Source organism: Dendropsophus ebraccatus, chromosome 10, assembly GCF_027789765.1.
Source record: "Dendropsophus ebraccatus isolate aDenEbr1 chromosome 10, aDenEbr1.pat, whole genome shotgun sequence".
Lineage (NCBI taxonomy): Eukaryota > Metazoa > Chordata > Amphibia > Anura > Hylidae > Dendropsophus > Dendropsophus ebraccatus.
In genome coordinates, this window is record NC_091463.1 from 94,797,049 (window position 1) to 94,820,142 (window position 23,094).

General features: G+C 46.8%; 1 protein-coding gene across 2 annotated transcripts; it reads left to right on the forward strand.

Moving 5' to 3' along the window:
• Positions 1-16: 16 nt before the first annotated feature.
• TEKTL1 (tektin like 1) lies at positions 17-19,958 on the forward strand. Of its 2 annotated transcripts, XM_069942926.1 has the most exons (9): positions 17-303; positions 9,122-9,268; positions 11,469-11,911; positions 14,785-14,889; positions 14,964-15,108; positions 15,205-15,359; positions 17,635-17,730; positions 17,961-18,074; positions 19,671-19,958. In XM_069942926.1, exons 3-9 carry the CDS (start codon positions 11,486-11,488, stop codon positions 19,851-19,853), a joined length of 1,224 nt encoding a protein of 407 aa, XP_069799027.1. In that variant the 5' UTR covers positions 17-303; positions 9,122-9,268; positions 11,469-11,485; the 3' UTR covers positions 19,854-19,958. The 2 variants fall into 2 exon arrangements, with proteins under 2 accessions (XP_069799027.1, XP_069799028.1); XM_069942927.1 differs by lacking the exon at positions 9,122-9,268.
• The last annotated feature ends 3,136 nt before the right edge of the window (positions 19,959-23,094 follow it).

A 23,094-nucleotide genomic window follows, 5' to 3' on the forward strand; every position in this document is an offset into this window, starting at 1 on the left:
TGTGTATTAGTCACAGTCTATGGCCTCAGGTGTACAATGTGGTTACTGACGGCTCATTGTGTAACCAGGAAACATCTCTCTACAGCTACCCATAGCAACCAATCAGAGCTGAGCTTTTATCTTAACGACCTCTCATCACAAGAAAGCTCAGCTGTGATTGGTTGCTATGAGATTAAACAGATTTACAGCTAGACAGTTATTGATCATATCCCCCGCTGTGTATTTTACCTGGTAACTCGCCATTGCCAATAACTGCAGCATAATAGTGCCGAAATTCATGGAAAAAAATTCTGAAGCTTCGTGGTAAGAACACAATGTGGTTTTGTACTTGACCTCAAACCCCTTGACGACCCATGCTGTACCCGTACGCCATTATGTGCTGTGGCGCTATGAAGCGAGCTCAGAAGATGAGCTCACTTCATAATGGGTGGGGACCGGCTGCCCTCACTGTTACTGATGATCATGCTGCAGTCTGTCTTATCCCTTTAAACATCTAAGTGACAGGAACAGCTCCTGTCACTTACCATTCGGGATCCCTCTAGTGTGACCATTTTCCCTGACCACCAGATAAGTTCTACATACCTTTGCGTAGTCTGATAGGTGTTCTTCTAATAGAGTCTGGCAGGCTCTACAGCAGATCACAGCTAACGATGATCAAGGCAATGCTATGGCATAGCATTGATCAGTATATGAAATCCAGTGATTGCATGTAAAAGTCCCTTAGATGGACTTAAAAAGTGTGCAAATTAAAAATGTTTTTTTAAAATATGCTAAAGCCCCTCCCCCAATAAAAGTTTAAATCCCCCCATGTCAAAATAAATAAACATATTGGGGGACATTTATCAAACTAATTGCTCCTGTTTTTAGTCTTATATATCTAGTTTGCGCTCAAAATAAATCTAATAAGAATTTATGAAGCTTTTTTAGACAAGACTATCCAAATTAGATTTGACTTTTAGAATTAGATTTTTTGTTGTTAATTAGATCAAAGATGAGGCATATTTTTTTTTTAGCTCAATTTATTAACTGCTCAATTTGTTATAAAGTCGCATATATTGGCGCATCGCTACGTCTGCTCCGAACCAGGTGAATAATATTCACCTTTTCCCAGTTCAGTCTAGTTTTCTGTGAATGCTTTTTCCTTGCTGTGTGTTGTACTTCTGTACATCTGTACTTCTCATTCATTATGTATCCTTTAATCATGTATTTACACACTTCTTATGTACTACATACTAACCATCTAACTATTTGCCTCTACCTTGTTAATTACTAACACATCCTTCTAATTACATTCTACATATATTTACAAACATCAACTCACTGTATGGACCCGTTCTACTTCGGCCACACATGCACACGACCGCAACCGACTCCACTGCACTCCAACACATCAGCAGCCGGTCTCCTGCATGCTCCGTACAGCCGCAGCAGCTCTTAGTGGTCACGCTTAACTCCGCCCACTACGCAACCGCTATATGGAGATCCCACCGCCCGTTCACGTCGCTCCGATACCTACAGTGACCACTCTCCAGCCGCACACACTGCTCCTTTGCTTACAGCGGCGGCCGATCATGAATAAGCTACAGCTCCCCTGTACCCCGCCGGCTATAGAGTATGTATCACCACCTTCACCCTCATGTTTATTGATTAATAATTATGTTTATACAATAAATTTTATCCACATGTCTGTTTTACCTATGTGCAACACACAGCAAGGGGAAAGCATTCACAGAAAACTAGACTGAACTGGGAAAAGGTGAATGTTATTCACCTGGTTCGGAGCAGACGTATCGATGCGCCAATATATGCGACTGTATAACAAATTGAGCATTTAATAAATTGAGCTTAAAAAAAAACAACAATCTTTTTTGGACTATTTTTAAGACCATTTTTTTTAAAGACACATTTACTATGCTATTAGACTTTAACAATAAATTGGACTCAAAAGATTAGATCGATTTTTATGCCAAAACAACTTTAAAAAAATCGTCGTTTTAGATTTGTTAGTAAATGTCCCACATTGTATATCATAGTGTGCGTGATTGTCCGATCTAATAACATACAACAATATTGTTCCTGCACGGTGAATAGCGTACACGGAAAGAGGAAATAAAAGGCCATTGTATGTATTAAAAAAAATAATAAAAAGGGATCAAAGCGGTCGCTCTATAGAAATAAGATACTAATAAAAACTAGAGATCATGCACAAAAATGTATACCCCAAACAGCTCCGTAGGTGAAAAATAAAACCGCTACATGTGTAACAATAGTGAAATTTTAATAAATAATATTTTGGAGGTACTACATTAAAACTTCACAAGAATGATGCCGAGGATAAAGGTGAAACTGGCTTCACACTGCAAAAAAAAAACCAGATAAAAAATTAAATGCATGTGTGTACATCCGGTTTGATCCGTTTTTCCATTGACTTCCATTACAAAAAAACGGATCAAAGCTGATCGGTTTATTTTTTTTAACGTACACAAACACATGGTCTGGGATATGGTTTGAATTGGTTTATGGGCCTGGTCTGGAGTCTGAATTCATTTTGGGGTTCGGTTTGAGGTCTGAAGTAATTTAGAGGTCTGGTTTCAATGTCTAGTCTGGACATTAGTCTGGTCTGCTTTAATTTAGAGATCTAGTCTTGGGTCTGCTTCAATTTAGAGGTCTAGTCTGGGGTCTGCTTTAATTTAGAGGTCTAGTCTGGAGTCTACTTTAATTTAGAGGTTGTAACGCCCGGAGTAGTGGATCCACTGGACCGGCACCAGCGATGGCACAAACCTCACCAGGGAGCGGAGTCTAAGGGGCCGCTGGTTTTCACCAGAGCCCGCCGCAAGGCGGGATGGACTTGCTGCGGCAGGCGACCCCCAGGTCGCTACCCCTGGCTTGGTTGCTGGTGTCGGCAGGCGAGGCGTGGCAGGAGATGGCACAGGCAATAGTCTGCAGATGAGAGAGCACGTGACAGGCTGGACACAGGAACAGGTGGAGTGACAGGGGAACAGGAACCAGGAACAGGGACTAGGGACCAGGTAACGGACAGGACTCAGGAACAGGGACTAGGGACCAGGTAACGGACAGGACTCAGGAACAGGGACTAGGGACCAGGTAACGGACAGGACACAGGAACAACAGGGAGCTGGGCCAAACGCTATGGGAAGCATGTAGAGGCTCCAACACCTGTAGTGGGGCAGGGCTGGAATAAATAGGGAGTGATTGGTGCAACTGGCCAATTAGGTGCGGACTGGCCCTTTAAATCTGAGACAGCCGCGCGCGCGCGCCCTAGGAGGCGGGGACGCGCGCGCCGGCCGGCACAGACGGAGGCAGGAGCGGGACCAGGTAAGGCGCCCCCCGGGGCCGAACATGTAGCAGCGCCGGGTCCCTGCACCGGGACCCCGGCAGCTGCATGAGACGGGGGGAGGTCGCGGCGGCGGCCCGGAGCATGGGACGCCGCCGCGGCCGTGACAGTACCCCCCCCCTTTGGCCTCCCCCTCTTTCTAACCTGCAGGAACCTTTTGATGAGATCTTGGTCCAGGATGTTAGCCTCGGGTTCCCAGGACCTCTCCTCAGGACCAAATCCTTTCCAGTCCACCAGGAAGAACCTTCTCCCTCTGACAGTCTTCATGGCCAGAATGTCCTTAACAGCGTAGACGTCGTCAGAGACGGCTTGAGGAGTAGAGAACGAAGATCTATCGGAGAACCGGTTCAGGACCACTGGTTTTAAGAGGGAAACATGGAAGGAGTTCGGAATCCGCATAGTGGGGGGTAGGCGGAGTTTGTAGGTGACAGGGTTGATGCGTCTTAGCACCGAGAAAGGACCGAGGAATCGAGGACCCAACTTGTAGCTGGGGATCTTGAGTCGGACATATTTGGCCGAGAGCCAGACTTTGTCACCTGGGAGAAAATTCGTGGCAGGTCTCCTCTTCTTATCAGCCTGGTCCTTCATGCGTTCAGAGGCTTTGAGTAAGGACTGTCGAGTTTGTTCCCAGATCGATTGCAGGTCAGATAACAACTCCTCCACGGCTGGGACTTCAGAGGATGGAGAGAGAGGCAGAGGAGGACGAGGATGATGCCCGTAGACCACATAGAAAGGGGACTTGCCTGTGGAAGTCGAGTCCAAATGGTTATATGAGAATTCTGCCCATGGGAGTAGATCGGACCAGTTGTCTTGGCGGCTTGAAACAAAATGGCGTAGGTAGTTGCCCAGAATCTGATTGACTCTCTCCACTTGCCCGTTAGTTTGAGGATGATAGGCCGATGAGAAGTCCAGCTTCACTTGGAGTTGCGAGCATAGGGCACGCCAAAATTTAGAGACAAATTGGGAGCCTCGGTCGGACACAATGTGAAGAGGAAGTCCATGCAGGCGAAAGATGTGTCGGAAGAACAACTGAGCCAGACGAGGAGCAGAGGGCAGACCAGGAAGGGCCACGAAGTGAGCCATTTTAGAAAAGCGGTCCGTCACCACCCAAATAACTGTATTGCCCGCAGATGGAGGTAGGTCAGTGATGAAATCCATCCCAATGTGGTGCCAGGGATGATCCGGGACTGGCAAGGGCAATAGTAGGCCGGCAGGTCTTAGACGGGGAGATTTATTCCTGGCACAGACTGCACAGGAAGCCACAAAATCCTTGACATCCTGGAGGAGATTGGGCCACCAGTAGTGACGGGAGATCAATTGCCCGGTCTTTTGGGCTCCTGGATGCCCGGCTACCAAAGAGGAATGCCCCCACTTCAAGATGCGTTTACGGAGTGCGGGGCGCACATAAGTCTTCCCGGGAGGTAGTCTCTGCAGAGCAGAAGTGGCAACTGGTACTAGGCGGTCGGGAGGTATTATGTGACGAGGAGATTCCTCTTGCCCCATGACATCGGATGCTCGGGATAATGCATCGGCCTTTAGGTTCTTCTCGGCTGGACGGAAGTGGATGGTATAGTTGAACCGAGAGAAGAAGAGGGACCACCGAGCCTGCCTGGGATTGAGGCGTTGAGCCGATTGGAGGTAGAGGAGGTTCTTGTGGTCCGTGTAGATGTTAACCGGGTGTTTAGCCCCCTCTAATAGATGACGCCACTCCTCCAGTGCCAACTTAATGGCCAGGAGTTCACGGTCCCCAATGGTATAGTTCCTCTCGGCAGGGGAGAAAGTCTTAGAGAAGAACCCACAGGTTCTGGTCTTGCCTGATGTGTCCCTTTGCGAGAGAACGGCTCCTGCGCCCACAGAAGAAGCATCGACCTCGAGAGAAAACGGCCTGGAGACATCCGGGCGGACCAGCGCAGGAGCAGAGGCAAAGGCAGACTTGAGGCTATTGAAGGCTTGTTCGGCCTCTGGAGGCCAACGTCTGGGGTCCGCCTTCTTTTTAGTGAGAGCCACTATGGGTGCGACCAGGGTAGAGAAGTGAGGGATGAATTGCCGATAATAGTTGGCGAAGCCAAGGAAACGTTGGATGGCTCTAAGTCCCACAGGGCGTGGCCATTGAAGGACAGCTGCGAGCTTGGCTGGATCCATTTGTAGACCCTGGTCGGAAACGATATAGCCAAGAAATGGAAGACTGCGCTGATGAAAAACACACTTCTCTAGCTTGGCGTATAGATGGTTGGCCCGTAGTCTTCGTAGGACTTGACGCACTTGTGCCACATGAGTCTGCTGGTCCGGGGAGAAGACCAAAATATCGTCCAAATAGACAATGACGCAGACATAGAGGAGGTCTCGGAAGATATCGTTCACGAATTCCTGGAAGACCGCTGGGGCATTGCATAGGCCGAATGGCATGACCAGATATTCGTAGTGCCCATCTCTGGTGTTGAAAGCGGTCTTCCATTCGTCTCCTTTACGAATACGGACCAAGTTATACGCTCCCCTGAGATCCAGCTTGGAGAAGATCTTAGCACCACGAAGACGGTCGAATAGTCAACCTTGGAGAGGTGGCATTCACACCTAGGGAGGCCTCTCCCACCGGACCTAGGTGCGGGCGTTTCCCGGACGCTGAGGGCGTTGGGGACATCTCTGTCGATAGTGATCCGCGCCACCGCAATAGAGGCAGAGATTCTGGTCCAGTCGACGGTTCCTCTCATCAGTCGTCAGGCGAACACGTTCCACCTGCATAGGAACCTCTGGAAGCGACTGGGACATAGGAGCAACAGGATTCTGGAACACCGGTGCCAGCCGAGGATGGCGACGGGGCAGACTCAGACGCCGTCCTTGCCGGACCTCCTCCTCTCTCTCGGAAAACCTGGTGTAGACTCTGGTAGCCAGTAGAATAAGATCGTTCAAGGAGGTAGGCAGATCCCGGGCAGCGAGCACATCCTTCACTTGGCTGGACAGGCCCTTTTTAAAGGTGGCAATCAGAGCGGCCTCATTCCAGTCTAGTTCCGCAGCCAGGGTGCGGAACTGGATGGCGTAATCACCAACGGAGGAAGTCCCTTGGGATAAATTGAGGAGAGCAGTCTCAGCCGAAGACGCACGGGCAGGTTCCTCAAAGACAGAGCGGAACTCGCCCAGGAAGATTCGAAAATTGGCAGCAACCGGATCATTACGGTCCCATAGTGGCGTGGCCCAGGCCAGAGCTCTTCCCTCCAATAGGCTGATAATGAAAGCCACTTTAGAGCGCTCGGTGGCAAACTGACTGCTTAAAAGTTCGATGTACATAGTGCATTGGGTCAGGAACCCTCTGCACAACTTGGGGTCACCTCCATATTTACTTGGGAGAGCCAGTCGTAGTTTTGAAGAGGCTGCCGGAGGTGATGACTGCTGAGCTGTGGTATGCTGTTGAACGGCTGCAGTCAGTTGTTGGATCAGCTGTGACTGTTGCTGGATCTGTTGAGCCTGTAGGGCGACCACTCGGGCTACCTCACGGATATCAGGCACCTCGCCGGGATCCATGGTTGGAGCCTACTGTAACGCCCGGAGTAGTGGATCCACTGGACCGGCACCAGCGATGGCACAAACCTCACCAGGGAGCGGAGTCTAAGGGGCCGCTGGTTTTCACCAGAGCCCGCCGCAAGGCGGGATGGACTTGCTGCGGCAGGCGACCCCCAGGTCGCTACCCCTGGCTTGGTTGCTGGTGTCGGCAGGCGAGGCGTGGCAGGAGATGGCACAGGCAATAGTCTGCAGATGAGAGAGCACGTGACAGGCTGGACACAGGAACAGGTGGAGTGACAGGGGAACAGGAACCAGGAACAGGGACTAGGGACCAGGTAACGGACAGGACTCAGGAACAGGGACTAGGGACCAGGTAACGGACAGGACTCAGGAACAGGGACTAGGGACCAGGTAACGGACAGGACACAGGAACAACAGGGAGCTGGGCCAAACGCTATGGGAAGCATGTAGAGGCTCCAACACCTGTAGTGGGGCAGGGCTGGAATAAATAGGGAGTGATTGGTGCAACTGGCCAATTAGGTGCGGACTGGCCCTTTAAATCTGAGACAGCCGGCGCGCGCGCGCCCTAGGAGGCGGGGACGCACGCGCCGGCCGGCACAGACGGAGGCAGGAGCGGGACCAGGTAAGGCGCCCCCCGGGGCCGAACATGTAGCAGCGCCGGGTCCCTGCACCGGGACCCCGGCAGCTGCATGAGACGGGGGGAGGTCGCGGCGGCGGCCCGGAGCATGGGACGCCGCCGCGGCCGTGACAGAGGTCTAGTCTGGGGTCTGCTTTAATTTAGAGGTCTAGTCTGGAGTCTGCTTTAATTCAGAGGTCTAGTCTGGGGTCTGCTTTAATTTAGAGTCCTAGTCAGGGATCTGAAGTAATTTAGAGGTCTGGTCTTGAGCCTGAATTAATGTAGTGGTCTAGTCTGGGGTCTGCAGTAACTTAGAAGTTTGGGCTGGGGCTTGAACTAATTTAGAGATCTAGTCTGGGATATTAAGCAATTTGGAGGTCTAGTCTGGGGTCTGAAGTAATTTAGAGGATTCTGGGATTGGCCAGACTAACCTACCAACCTCTTCTATCACTCGTGTTGGGTTGGAAAGCAGCAACAATGAGCTCTTCAGTCTTTGAAAGACTCATTAAGTCTATCCATTACAGTGGCAGACCATTGATTTCAATAGGCTTCATGTAATGCATCATTTTCACTGTGGTAGTGCTGCAGGGGAATTCTATTTGCAGATTAGAGCTGATGTTCTGCACCAAATATTGCAACCCATGAAGACTTTGTATATAAAAGAAAATGCAAAAATCACCTATAGCCGTTAACCCAGCACATTAAAATACCCGGGGCATTTGGACTATATGGGCACAAATGATTGACTGCACGTCTGCTGACTGCGCTTGTTAGAGCCCTATTACACCGGACAATTATTCTGCGAATTATTGTTATATCGTTCGAATTTAAACAATAATTGTTCCTTATAATGGTGTGTTTACACAGAGAGATTTAACTGACAGATTTTTGAAGCCAAAGCCAGGAATGGATATAAAAAGAGGAGAAATCCCAGTTTTTCCTTTATGACCTGTTCTCTGTTTATAGTCTGTTCCTGGCTTTGGCTTCAAAATTCTGTCAGATAAATCTCTCTGTGTAAACACCACTATGCATCAACGATCAAACGACTAATGAGAAATTGTTCATGGTTCGTTTGGTGCAGACACCAAAATCATCGTCAGTCGTTGGCTGTAATTCCACATTCATTCACTAATCGTTCAGTGTAATTCCACATTATTCCCTCATTTGCTGGGATCAGATGGAGTAAGCGATCACAGTGACTAACAACTATAGCTCTGTGTAATATGGTGAACGATTTCAGGTTAATGATAAACGATTTCATTTGTGATTGTTAAAAATCACTTTGTATAATAGGAGCCCTAGTACAGAGACAGTCATGGGGGTAGGTGGAGCATATAAACACCCCAGTAATAGTCACAGTACATGACCCGGAGCAGCTGATCCTACGGGGGTAATTGTCTGTAGGTGGAATTAGTCTCTAAGGCCCCAGTAATGGCGTTATATCCAGGACCCCCCCTGAGACAACCTACAGCTCCCTGGTCACCCAGGACTGGCATCATGTATGGCGCAGACTCCCATAGGATGCCACCATGTACCATGCCATCTGCTGAGGGAACTCTATATGGTGTAATGATCTCTGGAGAAGGGCTCAGGGTTATTGTTACTCTGTGACATTCTGTGACATTGTCTTACAGTGATCTGAATGGGGTGAGAACATGAGAGGCCGTACATAGTAACTGTATCCTGAGAGACACACACACAGGCCGGGAGAGAGCGACACAGGGAGGGGAGAGACGGATGAGACTGCAGATATATCACATATACAGGACAGGACTAGGAAGGTAATATACTATATATCTAGGGTTATACCATATCTCTCATCAAGTATCTATCTAATACGAATTCCATATCAACTCTATTGTCTATCCTCTATATCTATCTAATGTCTATCTATCTATCTATCTATCTATCTATCTATCTATCTATCTATGATCTATCTATCTATCTATTTCCTATCTATCTATCTATCTATTTATCTATCTATGATCTATCTATCTATCTATTTATCATCTATCTCCTATCTATCTATCTATCTATCTATCTACAGTCCAAGATTTTTTTTTTTTTTTTTATCTATCTATCTATCTATCTATCTATCTATCATCTAAATCTATCTATCTATCTCCTATCTATTTATTTATTTATCTATCTATCTCCCATCTATCTATCTATCTATCTATCTATCTATCTATCTATCTATTTATCTATCTATTTATCTATTTATCTATCTATGATCTATCTATCTATTTATCATCTATCTCCTATCTATCTATCTCCTATCTATCTATCTATCTATCTATCTATCTATCTATCTATCTATCTATCTCTCTATCTATCCATCTTTCTATCTATCTATCTATCTATCTATCTATCTATCTATCTATCTATCCATTTATCATCTATCTATCTATCTATCTATCTATCTATCTATCTCCTATCTATCTATCTATCTATCTATCTATCTTCTATCCATTTATCATCTATTTATTTATCTATCTATCTATCTATCTATCTATCTTCTATCCATTTATCATCTATCTATCTATCTATCTATCTATCTCCTATCTATCTATCTATCTATCTATCTATCTATCTCCTATCTATCTATCTATCTATCTATCTATCTATCTATCTATCTATCTCTCTATCTATTTATCATCTATCTCCTATCTATCTATCTATCTATCTATCTATCTCCTATCTATCTATCTATCTATCTCCTATCTATCTATCTATCTATCTATCTATCTATCTCCTATCTCCTATCTATCTATCTATCTATCTATCTATCTATCTATCTATCTATCTATCTATCTATCTATCTATGTATGTATCTATCTATGATCTATCATCTATCTTCTATCCATTTATCATCTATCTATCTATCTATCTATCTCCTATCTATCTATCTATCTATCTATCTATCTATCTATCTATCTATCTATCTCCTATCTATCTATCTATCTCCTATCTATCTATCTATCTATCTATCTATCTCCTATCTATCTATCTATCTATCTATCTATCTATCTATCTATCTATCTATCTATCTATCTCCTATCTATCTATCTATCTCCTATCTATCTATCTCCTATCTATCTATCTATCTATCAATCTATCTATCTCCTATCTATCTATCTATCTATCTATCTATCTATCTATCTTCTATCTATTTATCATCTATCTATCTATCTATCTATCTCATATGGTCTGGCTTTATATGTGGCCCTTGTGCGATCTCTGGGTGCAGGGTGAGTTACCCTGTGTCTGTGGCCCCTGTGATGTCATCTCTGGGTGCAGGGTGAGTTACCCTGTGTCTGTGGCCCCTGTGATGTCATCTCTGGGTGCAGGGTGAGTTACCCTGTGTCTGTGGCCCCTGTGATGTCATCTCTGGGTGCAGGGTGAGTTACCCTGTGTCTGTGGCCCCTGTGATGTCATCTCTGGGTGTGTTACTTTGTCTCTGGCTCTCTGTGACACAATATCTGCCTTGCTGTGTTGCTGGCACAGCCCCAGTCTGGCTACCTGCTTGTAGCTATGGCCATATCATATCAAACAGAAGCAAAGCTCAAGTCTAGACGGGATTTCCCAAGCAGACTGAATACCGCCACATGCTTAGTGATGTCAGAGCTCCACCACACCTAAGTGATCTGCAACCTGAGCCTGCTGGGAGTTGTAGTTCCCAGTTAGAGATCACTGATGCAGAGATCCCAGGGGAGGGGAGAATCTATGACCATAACTGTGCAGAACCACAATGAGAAAATGGGCATCTTCTTTGGATGGGGGCTTACCCTTATAACAAGTATCTTTTCACTTTCGGCAAGGATCGGGCATACCTACCATAACGGGCATACACACCAATGCTATGAGGCCTATGGCACTGGCACAGAGTTAGCGATAACCCTATGAGTATTTATTAAGTCTCATACATACAAGATTTGTAAGTATTTTTGTAACACTCTCTTTTTTACCTTTGTAACCCAGGCCCCTCTGACGACCCCATGGCGGTAACTTCTATGGGATCGGCCACTTGGCGCGATGCCTCCTATAAGACTATCCGGATGGCGCAGGATCTTAAGTTACGTCCCTTCTCTTGTCCTTCACCCTCTGCGAATCCCCAAGAGAAGATGAGGGCAGAGGATGAGATCACCCACATGAAGAACGTTAGAGGATATTGGCCGGCACCCCCGCCCTTCAACCGGGACCTGATAACCGACACATGCAATACTTACGCCCGCGGATACATGAGGGAAACCCGAACCTCCATGACGGTTCTGAGACAAGCCTTGTGGGAGACTGACCACTACATTCACCGACTGCAGAAACAGAGGAGCGTCCTGGAAAGGTCTCACGCCAATACTAGAAGAGACATCCTGACAAATCAGGAGACCACTCAGCTCCGTAACACGAGACCCCCCAGCGAGAGGGTGAGACATGAGGGATTTATTAATCACCATCTAAGAAGGTTTTATGTCAACAAAATGCGTCGGCTGCAATAAGATTCAGTGGGAGATTATAGTAACGGCACCTAAATATTTAGGAATATTATTGCATATTAGAAAAAAGAGAAAAAGGCATGTTCCCAGGATTTAATGTTAGAATATATCACTACGACATCATGAAACATTATGACCAGCGCAGATCTCTACCAAGCTGAAGAAGAAAGGGCCTGACCGCTATGGCTCTTAGGATAGGATAGGAGCATAGTGGTGCTCCTGGCCTCCCTTTGTGCATGGACATTGATCCAGGGATATTCTAATTGCCATAGTGGAGTCGGGAAGGAATGTTCCTCCCTGTGATGGGGCAAATGACATCAGCTCCATGAAAGTTTCTGCCTTCCTCTGGGTCAACATAGTAGGGTTATAGGTTGAACTTGATGGACTCTTGGTTTTTTTCAACCTTAAGGCCCTCATACACTTTAGACTATTGTTGGCTGAACTGATTCACAGATTCAGTGGCTGATTCGGACGACAGACGTTCTGAACCACCACCAGGGCCGGCATCAGCACATAGCTTACCTGGGCAAGTGCCGGGGCCCACAGCGCCTTTAGGGGCCCAGAGAGGGAGAGGGGCCTAGTGTTCTAATGTTCATCCTGCTCACTGTAGTGCAGGGTGAACGGGGTGAACATCAGAAGACACAGGAGAAGGAGAAGGACCTGCACATAGAGAGAAAAGGGTGAAGGACCTGATCACATGATCTGAAGGTCCTCAACCTTACGGTGTGGAGAGCACCTGACAGAGAGGAAGAGGGAGAAAACTGAGCTGTAAGTGCTGTGTATCAGTGTCTGAGAGTGTCAGTCTGTCAGTCTCTGTGTCAGTCAGTAAGTGTCAATCAGTCAGTGTGAGTGTTTGTCAGCCAGTGTCAATGAGTGAGTCAGTCAGTATCAGTAAGTCAGTGTCAGTCAGGCAGAATCAGGCAGTGTCTGTGTCATGTGTGTTTGTGTATGTTAGTGGGGCCCACAAAAACCTAGAGCCGGCCCTGACCACCACTAACAGATGGTGGTGTTGGTGATAGGGGTCGGCCGTGCCAAACACTCTTGTGTATGAAGACGATGGCCACGGGCGAGCGGGAGAGATAACTGATAAATTATTGAAGGGGTATGGCCACCTTTCCTAACTATGCAACTATGTAAGGAGCTGCAATACACATCCATTTATCTGAGCAACGGAAAATTAGACCTTGTGCTTTGGCTGACCAGGCATTATGGCACTTATCTATGTGGTCAAACCACATATGAGTGAGGGCATATACTGGTAATATGCCATCTCGTACTTTTAAGGGGTATTTTCAATTTACTAGGTTATAACATATAACAAGTGCATCATAGGAGTCCAGCTTCTGAGATTCTTCAAATCCCAATAACATAGGAAAATTGTGGCCTGGAATGAACAGAGACCACGCCATATGCATTGCCAGGTCATATAGACTGCTGTAAACCTCATGAAGGGTCTTAGAAATAACTACAGCAGTTGGGGTTAAGTTCTGCACCAGGCCCCAATAGCCAGATCACTGGAATGAGGAGGACGGCTGCAGAAGAGAAGTGTGCGACCTCATAGGAGGCCATGACCCGGGGTTGCTGGGTGTGGTGTTGGGCTGGGGCGAGGTGTTGTTGTACCAAACAAGGCACTTGTCACAGTGGCCAGGAGGGGTATGCCCCCACCCCTGCATACACTGACACACGGCTTCTTGGTTTGTAGGACAGGTGTATTGCAGTAAGAGATACGTAGACCAGATAACATGAAATCTTTGAGGTGCAATAGACAGTATACAGTCTCTTGGAATACAATAGGCAGTCTGTTCACAATTACTATAATCTTAGTAGAAGAGAAAACACTTGTAGTTTCTCACTCATATGAATATATACAGAATTCACATAGAATCACAGCTGGTAGGTAAAGTAAAGGATACTTTTAACAGGCACAGCCTTGACGCTGAATGGAGTAAACATAAGCACGTGAGACAGTCACTGACTATAGTATATACTTGAATACTTGGCTTTAGTGATAGTGACTTGAAATAACCTTTGTTCTAGTTCATCAGTGGTGATTTGGGACTGCCAGTAAGAAGTTAGGGTACTCAGCTGGGGAGCTGTGAAAAAGAGTCCTACATGGGAATGAATGTCCGCCTTAGTTATCTTTTGGGCAACAAGTGACACAGGATCAGGGATGTAGACCCACCTAGTGGAAGAAGCTAGCCATTCAGGAAATCCAGCAGATTTTTGGCTATATGCTCTTACATACTGTTTACTGTCTTGAGTCCTGGAGTGATCATTAGGGCATTATCTGGACATGGCTAGGGTAGTGCCAGGTAGAGGAAATAAGGTATAGTCTCTCATAATAGGAAAGTCCCGCAAATGGGTCCTGGACTCATACTAGGCCCTGGAAGAATACGTAATATATGCTCATACAATACTCACGAACAACTCCACTCCCAACTAGTCCTAACCTCACTATATGTATATCTTTTCGGGGGGATCCAATTAGGCAAGGGGACTAAGATAACCGTCTATAATATGTTGGGGACCCCTAAAGTAGCTAACTCATGGATTGGTTAGACATAACATAAGCAGACAGTGGCGCAAGTCACATGATCAATACAGTCATCAGTTAAACCTTAGCATCGTTTCTCCTTCAGTCATGTAAGTAGTAGAGTGACATCAAGTGGTGGAAGCAGCATACTACAGACTTCAGTCTCAGAGCCTATAACACATAGTACCGACCTATCCATGCTTACTCAGAAGCAGTGAACACGGCCATTTTGCTGTAGCCTAATCTCTTACACACCCTTCTCTGCTTTCAGTATCCTGATAAAGTTGATCATCTTTTACAAGAAGAGAAGAAGGGACTCCATGACCTGAAGAGACATTCGGAGCATCAGCTACAGGAAATCTCCCGCCAGCTCCAGGTCAGTATAAATCCCCCATCGCTCTTGCCGGTTCGCTGTCTTGCCTCTGACTCCATTGTCCTGTGCTCCTGCAGGTTCTCTATTCTCACCGCCAGAAGCTCTTGGAGTTTTGTAAAGAAAAGGGCCGCGTCTTGGACATTATCAGTGAGAACGGCCGACCTCGAACCCTTCCACAGGACCAAGTGTGTGGCAGTAAACTACTGGGTCCCGAAAACACAGGTACCCGGGGGGGGGGGGGGGGGGGCACACTGAACAGAGAACCAATGGATCCATGTATCCTTAGCTTTAATGCTTCTCTCCTTGGACCCTGTTCAGACTGTCGGGCCGCTATCGGCAGTGCTCTGGTCACGTGCGAGAAGTTCAGAAACATGCAACCTCCAAACTGGCATAAACCGGAGGACCGGCGAGAACTGAAGGAGAGTGTGACCCAAGGGCTGTACAAGAAGGCGGAGGAGAGCGCCCACATCTGGGTAACATGGTGTACAATAATCCATCACTATATATACAAGGGTGCAGCCAGATCCCTATTACAGGATCACCTTGTATTTAGATAAAAGGCTATGACCGTAGACTATAATTCACCAGAGATATCAGTAGTAGCCCCTTAGACCAGCAGGGATACTGGGTATCAACCATTAAACCACCAGGAATAAAAAAAAACAAACCTAAGAAACCTTTAAAGGGGTTATATTTAAAGATTTGAATTAGTTTATGGGTTTTTTAGATATATACCCATAGCTTTTCTACGCCACAATGGATCACAGATGTAAGTGTTAACACCTTATTAACTCAAGACCACCAGGGATACTAGTTATTAACCATTAAACCACTTTAGACCACCAGGGATACTAGTTATTAACCATTAAACCCCTCTAGACCACCAGGGATACTACTAATTAACCATTAAACCACTCTAGACCACCAGTGATAATAGTTATTAACCATTAAACCACTCTAGACCACCTGGGACACACAGTATCAACCATTAAACCAATCTAGAGCACCAGGAACATTACAGGAATAAATAAACCAAACCTAAGAAACCTTTAAAGGGGTTATATTTGAAGATCTGAATTAGTTTATGGGTTTCTAGATATATACTCATAGCCGTTCTAGGCCACAATGGGTCACAGATATAAGTTTTAACACCTTATTCACTCTAGACCACCAGGGATACGAGCTATTAACTATTAAACCACTCTACCCCACTAGGGATACTGGGTATCAATCATTAAACTACTGTAGACCACCAGGGATACTACTTATTACCATTAAACCACTCTAGACCACCAGGAACATTACAGCAATCACTAACCCCAAAACCTTTCTATGAAACATGTTAAGAGGCTTATTTATCAAGAGACAACTTTTTTTTTTTTTTTTGCGCCACACTAATCTCACTAATTTTTCCATGTTTGCGCCACTGGATTTATCATAAGGGTCATGCCTCCAGGTGAAAATATTGATAATATGCCATGCCTCCTCCTCGCCCACCTCCGCCAATATGGCGCATAGGGCGCAAACTGGCAAAAAGTTCCATAATTTTTTCGCAAGGAGAGTCTGTGCGCATTTTTTCCCCCTCGATTTTGCACTACACGCAGAGCTTGATACATATGCCCCTAAGTGTTACCCATGACCACCCTAACCAAAGACATCAGCATCACTTTCACAACCCTAGACCACCAGGGATGCTAGGTATTCCCTATTAAACCATTCTAGACCACCAGGGACATTACAAGATTCCCTAAACCTCCATATGAAACATACTAGGGTGTTCCTTGAAGATCTAAGTTGGTTGATGGGGTTTTAGATATTACACATAATCAATGTAGACCATCATGGATCACAATATATCAATATCATACGGACAAAAAGAGAAAGGAGCGCTGCACCTCACACCTATGGCTGACACTAATGCCTCTCGACTACATTTAAAAGCCAACGCCAGGATGTTGGTATATAATTTGATCAAATCATATTGCCTCATGTACCACGTGCAGGTCTTCTGTCTCACATGAGTCCCTACACTAAATTAACACTGCGTCGGTCAGCGACCGCCAACCCCGCAAAGCGAGCGCAAGCAGGAAAGGGAGGCCACAGAATGTCCCTGCAACCCCACTGTCACAGGATCAAACCCCAAGGGCCCCCCCAAACCCAGCAGGCGCCGCAGATTCTTCCCATTCTACCTGCAGGAGCAATGGTGAGTAGTAAGACCTTGTTCACACTTGTGTTGTTTGGTGGCCTCTTTCTCCGCCGGCGGCACCTGCTGGGTTTGGGGGGGGCTCTTGGGGTTTGATCCTGTGACAGTGGGGTTGCAGGGCCTTCCCCGCTTGTGCTCGCTTTGCGGGGTTGGTGGTCGCTGACCAACACAGTGTTGAGTTAGTGTAGGGACCCATGTGAACCAGGAGACCTGCACATGGTACATGGGGCAATATGGTTTGATCAAATTATATAGCAACATCCTGGCGTTGGTTTTTAAATGTCGCCGAGAGGCATTAGTGTCAGCCATAGGTGTGAGGTGCAGCAGCTACTTCTCTTTTTGTCCGTAATATATCAATATAAACCCGGTCACCGGCCCTATATCACCAGAGTGCAACTATTACACCATGCTATCTCACCACTGTGCCACCCTATAGTCCCAGGGATAATTGGTATCAACCGATAAACCACTCAAGACCACCAGGAACATTGTAGATCCAGTGGGCAAGACTTCTATTAGAAATGGCTCCTGACTCTGCATTTCAGGAGGATTTAACCCTGACGTCTGGAGACGTGAAGAACATGACCCAAAGGCAGCAGAGAATTCACGATGAGACGGAGGCCGGCTACCAGATACAGCAGGTTAGTATACACCTATTACCACTAGGGTCCTGACATGGCTGGCTGGAGGGTAACCATATGCCTGTATGATGCCAAATTTCCGGAAGTTACTCAAGTATAGTAGAAATGGAACCTGCAAGACTACACAGCAGCCTGTATTATGGGGAGTTATGGAAATAGTGGGCATGCTCACTCACAATGAGATGCATGGAGACTGGGGGTTAACTGATACCTTATGTTCGTGTTCATAGGGCCCGGTCTCCAGCCTGGACCTCACCGTACGAGAACGCTTAGATCGTCCATTAGTGAGAATCCTGCAGAGGCATCCGGGGACGCAGCTCCCAGAGAGCACGCTCATCTCACAGGTACAGTACGGCAGATCAGCCCTCAAGGTAAACGCAGTGTTGTTAAAGGGGGATTCTGCTGAGAAATAACTTTTGATATGTTGCTGTCCATAACATAAGACACAGCTTATTTATACCTTTCCGCACTTCCTCCACGCCTTCCTACATCATCTTCAGGTCCGGCTGAGAATATCCCAACGCCTCTACCGAGATGGACTGGTCTGAGGGTGACAGCCGTCTCAGCCAATCACTGGCCTCTGTGGGACAATGCTGATCAGAAGTTTCCCTGTCATTTAAATGTCATTTTTCAGAAATCAATAAATATCAATTGTACAAGTGATTTTAAGAAACTCTGTAATAGGTTTTATTAAGCAAAGGAGTTTCCTTCTGTACTCAAACAGCTGTTCTCCTACCTCCCCCCATACACACTTATCTTCGTCCATTATGCTCTATGGAGAGGGGAGTGACCGAGGGGGATGAGTGAACACGGAGAGGAGAAAAGGCAGCCCTGCACAACACATCATCCTGCAATCTCTCACCAAGCCCCAGATAATCAATGACCTTTCTGACCTCGGATTCCAGCGCTTTATGTGCCCAGACAGTCTGCAAACTGTACAGCTGCTTGTCTCCTCTTTCTGCTCACTCATCCCCCTTGGCCCGTCCCCCCTCCATAGGATATAACGGACACAGAAAACCCATCTTCACTTTGCTCCTCTGTAATGAAGACGGCTTTGCCTGATAATGCACAGATAAGAAGTGTTATAGGAAAACAGCTTTTCAAGTACAGAAAGAGTCTTTTTTGCCTAATTAAACCTATTACAGAGTTTCTTAAAATCTCTTATACTATTGAATTCTGAAAAAATATTTTAGATGACAGATACACTTTAAAGATTGCTCAACCATAGTTGTGTTCTATGTCCTGTCACATAACTTGCTCCTCTCTATAAAGGACTGTTCATCTGCGTTCCCACATGTGTGAACACACGCACTCACAACCACGCCCCATGTGTTCACCCATGGCTGTGTAAGGTTTTATTTCCTGTTGTTTAGGCAACTTTAAAGAGTCATCAAACAAATCTTTTGATGTGTGTCACGAAAAGTTTTCATCCGTCAGGGTCTGAGTGTTCAGTAGAGGAGGAGGTGGGACGTGAGATTTGTAATTTACTTTTATTTAAAAATGACCTATCTATCAGCTGCTGTATGTCCTGCAGGACGTGGTGTATTTTCTCCAGTCTGACACAGTGCTCTCTGCTGCCACCTCTGTCCATGTCAGGAACTGTCCAGAGCAGCAGCAAATCCCCATAGAAAACCTCTCCTGCTCTGGACAGAGGTGGCAGCAGAGAGCACTGTGACAGACTGGAGAGAATACACCACTAATTGCAGGACATACAGCAGCTGGTAAGTACTGGAGAATTTTAAATAGAAGTAAATTACTAATTAATTTAACTTTTTGACACCAGTTGATGTGAAAGTACCCCTTTAACATACACAAAAACGCAGTGATCACCTGGTGTTACCTATTTGGCAGAATCCTTATTGGTGCAGCACACCTCTCGCCTCTCCTGCACCTAGAATCATTTTAATACTCATGTACCTGTGGTCCTCATCTCTCCCTAGGGCACTGTGTCCTTGCAGAAGTCTCTCAATGCGACCCGGGAAAGGGTCGGCCTCCTACATCACACTCAGCTAAAAATAAAGGCCGATCAGGAGAACAAACAGCGAGGAGAAAGCATCGACCGGGCGGCTGCCAGACTGCGGGTGCGGAGCGCCAAGGGCCGGAGAGAGAGGCTGTGCCTGTGAGAGGAATAACCAGGCATAATGGAAGCCGGGGGGTCAGGTGACATCTCCGGGGGAGGGGGGCACTATGGAAGTGAAGACGGTCAATAAATGAGAATCTCTTTGTGTCGTGTAATAAACGGTCAAATGAACTTCAATCTTATCAATGCATTAAAGGGATTGTTCAACAAAAATTGTTTTATTTCAAATCAACTGGTGCCAGAAAGTGCAGGAGATAGGTAATTCACTTCTATTACAAAATCTCAAGTCTTCCAGTACTTATCAGCTGCTGTATGTCCTACAGGAAGTGGTGTATTATTTTCCGCTCGAGAGTTTCTATGGGGATTTTCTGCTGCTCTGGACAGTTCCTGACATGGACAGAGGTGGCAGCAGAGAGCACTGTGTCACACTGGAGAGAATACACCACTTCCTGCAGTACATACAGCAGCTGATGAGTACTGGAAGACTGGAGATTTTTTAATAGAAGTAAATGACAAATCGCTGGAACTTTCTGGCACCAGTGGATGTGAAAGAGAAAAACGTTTTGGTGAACAACCCCTCTAAAAACAATAGTAGACCTGGTAAGATATATTTTTATGTGATCAGTCTCTTTCCTAAAGGATCTGTGGATCAGGTGACCTCAGCGGGTGTAGTAGCTGAAACCATCAGCAATCAGCTCTCACCAGGGGAAGCAGCGGCCACTAGAGGAGAAAAGTGGTATTGCATGGCACCTATACACACAACATATACGGACACACTTTACAGCTGGAATCCACAGCGACCATCTATACAGGGAAAAAACATATCAATGGAGGTCCGTGTACTGGGAGTCCTCCAGGTGTGACCCTCGTCTAACCAGAGAGAGGGGGGGGAGGTCAACTACAGAGTTTCAATAAAGCAGTCTCTGGGTCCATTTACACAGAAAGATTATCTGCCAAAGATTTGAGGCCAAAGCCAGAAACAGACTATAAACAGGGATCAGGTCATAAAGGAAAGCCTGAGATTTCTCCTCTTTTCTAATTCATTCCTGGCTTTGGCTTCAAATCTATGGAAGATCTTTCTGTGTAAATGGACCCTAATGGTGCATTTACACAGACAGATCAGACAGATTATTGAAGCCAAAGCCAGGAATGGCTTTGGCTTCAAAGATCTGTCCAATAAATCTCTCTGTGTAAGGCTAGATTCATACGTAACGTATCCGCAGCGGATACCTCACCTGTCGGTGTGAACGTGATTACATACTTGCAACTGGATAAGGTCCTTTGCAGCCAATCAGTGCACGGCCCTGCCGCAGTCACTGATTGGCTGGGCAGGACCTCCGAAAGCCACAGATTCGGCCGGAAATTGGTGCAGGTAAAGTATCTTCCTGGCAGCAAGATGTTGATGGGGGCGGCACTTACATACTCGCAGCCAAATGACACCATCCTTCCAGTACTTATCAGTTGCTGTATGTCCTGTATGTCGAGAACTGTCCAGAGCAGGAGAGGTTTTTTATGGGGATTTGCTGCTGCTCTGGACAGTTCCTGACATGGACAGAGGTGGCAGCAGAGAGCACTGTGTCAGACTGGAGAGAATACACCACTTCCTGCAGGACATACAGCAGCTAATAAGTATTGGAAGATTTGAGATGTTTTAACCCCTTCTTGCATCAGGGCGTAACTGTACGCCCTGATGCGGGAGGGGTGGTTCAGAGGGGGGTCCCGCTCTGAACCACTGCGATCCCGGGTGCCATGTGTAGCACGGGACTGCGGCTATTAAAACTGGCAGCTGCATTTAAATGTACTATTGGGCCCTTTCCCTGGTGTTGAGTGGGGGGATCTTCCCCCTGTAATGGGATAGATGCGATCGCGGAGGGGAGATCCCTTCTACTGACCCGGCCGGGGCTCAGCGTCGCACTGACGCTGATCCCGGCTCGGCAATTGATTCATCTGGTCTGATGCAGACCGGACTAATACAGCAATGATCTGATCAATCATTGCTGTATTAAAGGGGTTATCCAACGCTTCAAAAACATGGCCACTTTTCCCCCTCTCTTGTCTCCAGTTCAGGTGTGGTTTACAATTAAAGGGGTACTCCGGGTGGGGGGGTATTTTTAAGGATCGCCGGGGAGGGGGTGGAAATTGAAGCCGGAGGTCAATTACCTCCCCCATTCCAGCGGCGGTGCCGGGATTGCGCCGTCCGGTACTCCCGTTTCGCAGCGACTTCCTGGTCAGAGCTGCTCCATGAGATGTGATGTCTCAAGGCAGCTCTGCCAATCAGCGGCTGTAGTGGAGTCCCGCCCAGGGGGATCAGTGCAGTATATATGTATCTCTATGGGAGATCACTGCAGTAATAATGAAAGTCCCCCAGGGGGACTAAAAGTTAAAGTATACAGTGAAAAAAAAAGTGTTTATATTATTAAATAATCCCCTCCCCTAATAAAAGTCTGAATCACCCCCCTTTCCCCATTTTATAAATAAAAATAAATCAATAAACAAACAAACAAACATGTTTGGTATTGCCGCATGCGTAATCGCCTGATCTATTAAATTATGACATTCCAGATCTCGCACGGTAAACGGCGTAACCGCAAAAACCCAACAAAGTGCAAAAAAAGTCTGTCTGGGGGGGGGGGGGGGGACTTTTTTGCTGGGACCGGGGAGGAGGTGGCCAAGGGAAAAGACGTTCAGCGGCGGGTCACGTATTGCGGCGCTCCGGTGCCGGGCCGCTTCCCGATGTCTGACGTAACGTCTCAGCCATTCAGTGAAGGAGGCGGGATCTGAGCGGACTTGAAATGGATCCCGCCTACTTCACTGAGTGGCTGAGTGGACCGGAGACGTCACGTCTCGAGCCTGCGTCAGACACCTGGAAGCGGCCGGGAACCGGGCACCTGAGCGCCGCGATGCGGGACCCGCCGCTGGAACCGGGGAGGTGAGTGGACGTCTTTTCCCACGGCCACCTCCTCCCCAGTCCCAGCAAAAAAGTGCCCCCCCCCCGCTGGAGTACCCCTTTAATAGTGCTTTGGATACTTACCCTCTCCTCCCGGTGACGCTCCGCATGTCGGTTCCATTGCCAAGACATTATGCTAATGAGCAGAGATGAGTCCAATATCCATCCGGAGTGCCACCAGGAGGAGGGGTAAAACGGTGTGACTGGAAATCAATTAACCCTTCATATCCAGGCACACTGCGGCTAACATGACAGCCACGCAGTGTGTTAGCTGTCAATCATTCACGGCCGCTGTTTCCGAACAACAGCCGCAAATAACTGACATGTCATTATTTGT

Bases quoted from the DNA above. Each gene is read 5' to 3' on its own strand.
- TEKTL1 (XM_069942926.1), top strand. From the start codon at position 11,486: ATGGCGGTAACTTCTATGGGATCGGCCACTTGGCGCGATGCCTCCTAT. The intron at 11,912-14,784 runs GTGAGACATGAG...CTCTGCTTTCAG, and splicing joins CGAGACCCCCCAGCGAGAGG to TATCCTGATAAAGTTGATCA. The intron at 15,360-17,634 runs GTAACATGGTGT...TCTGCATTTCAG, and splicing joins AGGAGAGCGCCCACATCTGG to GAGGATTTAACCCTGACGTC.